Source organism: Gossypium arboreum, chromosome 3 (assembly GCF_025698485.1).
Source record: "Gossypium arboreum isolate Shixiya-1 chromosome 3, ASM2569848v2, whole genome shotgun sequence".
Taxonomy (NCBI): domain Eukaryota; kingdom Viridiplantae; phylum Streptophyta; class Magnoliopsida; order Malvales; family Malvaceae; genus Gossypium; species Gossypium arboreum.
Window position 1 is genome coordinate 31,717,281 of NC_069072.1, and position 4,130 is coordinate 31,721,410.

At 40.9% G+C, this 4,130-nt stretch overlaps 1 protein-coding gene across 1 annotated transcript; it reads right to left on the bottom strand.

Moving 5' to 3' along the window:
• Positions 1–1,151: 1,151 nt before the first annotated feature.
• LOC128290555 (uncharacterized) lies at positions 1,152–3,760 on the bottom strand. The gene is made up of 3 exons (XM_053026254.1): positions 3,638–3,760; positions 1,949–3,463; positions 1,152–1,286 (listed from the first exon to the last, which is right to left on the bottom strand). Exons 1-3 carry the CDS (start codon positions 3,758–3,760, stop codon positions 1,152–1,154), a joined length of 1,773 nt encoding a protein of 590 aa, XP_052882214.1.
• Positions 3,761–4,130: the final 370 nt, after the last annotated feature.

Consider the following 4,130-nt stretch of genomic DNA (forward strand, 5'->3'; position numbering starts at 1 on the left):
TATAGCCTTTTGACTCACATAGACTACATCAAACTCTGAAAGCAGTACTTGCCACCTTGCCATTCTTCCATTTAGGGCTGTTGACTCCATCATGTACTTTAATGGACCAAGTTTCGAAATTAGCCAAGTCGTATGATATAGCATATATTGCCTCAACCTTTGAGTCGTCCAGATCAAAGTACAACACAACTTCTCAATTGGCGAATATCTCATCTCACACTCAGTGAATTTCTTACTGAGGTAATATATCGCCTTCTCTTTTCTTCCTGTCTCGTCATGTTGACCAAGCACCCATCTCATAGAATTACTAAACACTGATAAGTACAGAATTAATGGTCTATCTGGACTGGGCAGAGATAACACTGGAGCGTTTAACAAGTATTGCTTGACTTTATCAAAGGCATTCTGGCATTCCTTATCCCAAGTACCTTGGTTGTGTTTTCTAAGGAGGCAAAATATAGGATCACATTTCTCGGTTAGTTATGAAATAAACCGAGTGATATAATTCAACCTTCCAAGAAAACCTGAACTTCCTTCTGAATATGTGGTGGAGGCCATTCTCGTATGGCTCTAGCCTTGTTTGAGTCAACTTCTATTCCCTTTTCGCTGACCATAAAGCCCAATAATTTCCTTGACCGAGCTCAAAAGGTGCACTTTGCCGGATTAAGCTTCAACTGAAACTTCCTCAATCTTAGGAACAAATTCCTCAAGACTTCAATATGATCCTTCTCTGTTCGAGATTTGGCAATCATGTCATCAATATACACCTCAATCTCCTTGTGCATCATATCGTGGAATAAGGTCACCATAGCCCTTTGTTATGTTGCCCCTGCATTCTTCAGCCCAAAGGGCATTACCTTGTAACAAAAGGCGCCCCAAAATGTTATGAAGGTGGTTTTATCCATGTCCTCAGGATGCATCTTTATCTGATTGTACCCTGAGAAGCCATCCATAAAGGAGAACAATGAATATCCTGCTGTATTGTCCACCAAAGTGTCGATGTGCGGTAAAGGAAAATTGTCCTTTGGGCTAGCTTTGTTCAAATATCTGTAATCAACACACATCCGTACCTTCTTGTCCTTCTTAGGGACATGCACAATGTTAGCCACCCATTCTGAGTACTTAACCTTTTGTAGGAATCCAGCATCAAACTACTTTTTGACTTCATCTTTTATTTTCAGCACAATATCAGGCCTCATCCTTCGCAATTTTTGTTGGACTGGCTTGCAATCCTGTCTCATGGGGAGACGATGTACCATGAGATCAGTATTCAACCCCGGCATATCCTGATATGACCATGCAAAGATATCTTTGAATTCACGTAGTAGCTAAACAAGACCTTGTCTCGTTTCCTTAGCAATGTGTGTCCCTATTTTCACCTCTTTTCCTTTCTCCAAGGCTACATTCTCTATTGCCTCTTTCTCATGGGGTAGGATTTGTTTCTCCTCTTGTTTCACCATTCTCAACAGGTCTGGAGACACATCACAATCCCTGTTATCTTCGAAATCCTGAGATTCTTCTAAACACATGTCTTGCTCAAAAAGAATTCAGGATTTGTAGTATCAGTGCTCATGTCATTGATATCTAGGGACCTGCGGGGTACGAAAGAATGTACAAAGAATGAATGAATTTAAGAATGTTTATTTATGTGTTATGAATGAAATGAAAAAAAATTGAAAGAATTTAAAAAGGTCAAAAGAATATTCACTCAAATTGATAACAAAAGTTATGTTTTATTGAAACGAAAATATCCGAACATGAGCCTATTTTACAAATGAAATCTTATTACTTCTAGGCTGTTAGAGCAACAAGAGTGTTTTGAAAATTACTCTGAAAAATATTTAAAAACTACAGGAAGTTCTTCTGCAGTCTAATTGTTTAAAGAGCTTCCCGGTTCGTAAGGGCGAATGCCCTCAAGGTTTCTTTGTTCAGAATCTTCATTATGTACAGCATTGATGTGATGACTTCCTTTTTCGAGCAACCCTCTCTTAGGGTGAATTATCCCTTCTGATATAAAGATCTGGGACATATGAGGGAACGTCATCAATTCCCACCCTACTTCTCTTCCACTTAAACGCGCCCTTCTTCTTTCTTGACACTTCTCTATTTCCTTCCTCCTCTGCCTATGATCTGGCCTGAAACCCAAGCCAAAATGGTCTCTCTTCTCTTTTAGATCTGGAACTTGAATCCCTCCTTGAAGATATCTTCCCAATCCTTTTCCTGGCAAGGCTCCTTTCCCCACTGTCATCTGCAAACCCATTCTTGTGGTTCTCGATATCTTAGGCACCGGTACCTCATCCCCCTCTGAAATAAATGTTGCATTAACGAATTTTAAGGAGTGAAAAGAACACTCAACGGCCTCCTCGTTCGCCTCTACATAGGGTGTGTCACTGGTAACTACTGCTATGAAGTCTTCCTCCGCATTTATGGTGACCAGCCGTCCGTCTGTTACTAGCTTCAATTTCTGGTGCAAAGATGAGGGCACCGTTCCTGCCGAATGTATCCAAGGCCTCCCTAACAAGAAATTATAAGAAGGCTTGATGTCCATCACTAGAAAGTCTACCTCATACGTGTTTGGCTTAATCATTAAAAGGATATCAATTCTTCCCATGACCTTTCTCTCCGTGCCATCAAATGCTCTCACTATATTATGGCACGTTTTCATGTAAGAACCGTCTATGGGCAACCTGTTCAATGTGGACAATGGCAGGACATTTAAGGCTGACCCATTATCAATAAGCACACTCGGCAATGTATATACTTTGCAGCGAGTGGTGATGTGCAAAGCTTTAGCTGATCCTATCCCACCAGGTGGGATTTCATCATCATTAAAATAAATGAAGTTGTCAGCGCTTATGTTACTAACCAATCGATCCAACTTGTTGACGGATATATCATTAGTAACGTAAGTCTTGTTGAGCACTTTCATTAATGCCTCACGATGTACTTCTGAACTCAGAAGCAAAGCCAACACTGATATGCGAGCTGGTTGTTTGCGCAATTGTTCAACCACGCTGTACTCACTGTGTTTCAGGAATTTTAGAAACTCTCTAGCTTCTTCTTCCTTCACTGGCTCATTAAAAAGTACCTTAACCCCCTTCTCCTTCTTAATGTCAAAGGCTTTTACTTTTGTGGGCTCAACTCTGACACCTTCTACATCATAACGCTTCCCACTACGTGTATAGGAACCTTCAACTTGAGCGTCCTTAGAAGTACTAGCTATATCTTCTCTCTCCGGCATTGTCACATTGCAGTCATAATTCCAGGGTACCCCCTTGTTATCCTTATAAGGAAAGGAAGCAGGTTTGTGAATAATGACTTTCGGCGCTGTTTGTGTCTCAACTTCATTATTCCTTGGTAGTGAAATAATGATCCTTGGTCGGTTGATTCTTTGATTCTTTGGTTCACCTTCCAATGCGCACACGTGTCCCTCATCTGAGCCAGCTTCATAAAATTCCAGCTCCTTATTATATATAAGGCTTTGTACCAAAGCCTTAAGCACGTCACATTCCTAGATCTCGTGTCCCTCTTCTGCATGGAACTTGCAGTAGACCCTTGCTCCTTTATTTCCTTCTTTAGAGATTATCATCTCTTTTTTCATTATTTCTTCCCAGATTACTTTCATCGGTATTCTTACCTCGGCCATGTCCTCTTTAATCCTTCTCATACCAGTTTCCCCAATTGCATTTACCTCTTGATCACCATGGTTCGGTAACAGGTTCTCTGTACTAGGGGTGTCGTCAAATTTTACTACCCCCATCTTGATAAGTCTTTCCACTGCTTTTTTAAACAGTGCAATTTTCGATCGAATGCCCCGATATCCCTGCATGGTATTCACATTTGGCATTTGCATCGTACCATTTGGGATATGGAGGTTGCAATGGTTTCAAATGAAAAGGAGCTATTGCGTGCGCATCAAATAAACTTTGATAAAGTTCCAGGTACGTCACTGGGATAGGCGTGAATGAGACTTTTTCAGAATTTTGTCTCGTACCAGATCCTTGCTTTTGGGAACCCTGTTGCCCAACTGTAGTTGCTCTGGGCTGACTAACCGTAATCGGTTTTGAGTTATAACTACTCGTATTGTTCACCTCATTATCTTTCCTTCTTGGGGCCGATCTTTTAACGGT

Coding starts and splice junctions, on each gene's coding strand:
- LOC128290555 (XM_053026254.1), bottom strand. CDS start 3,760: ATGGGGGTAGTAAAATTTGACGACACCCCTAGTACAGAGAACCTGTTA. Junction 3,464..3,637: donor TTAAAGAGGACATGGCCGAG/GTAAGAATACCG, acceptor ATATATAATAAG/GAGCTGGAATTTTATGAAGC. Junction 1,287..1,948: donor GAAGTCATCACATCAATGCT/GTACATAATGAA, acceptor TGGTCATATCAG/GATATGCCGGGGTTGAATAC.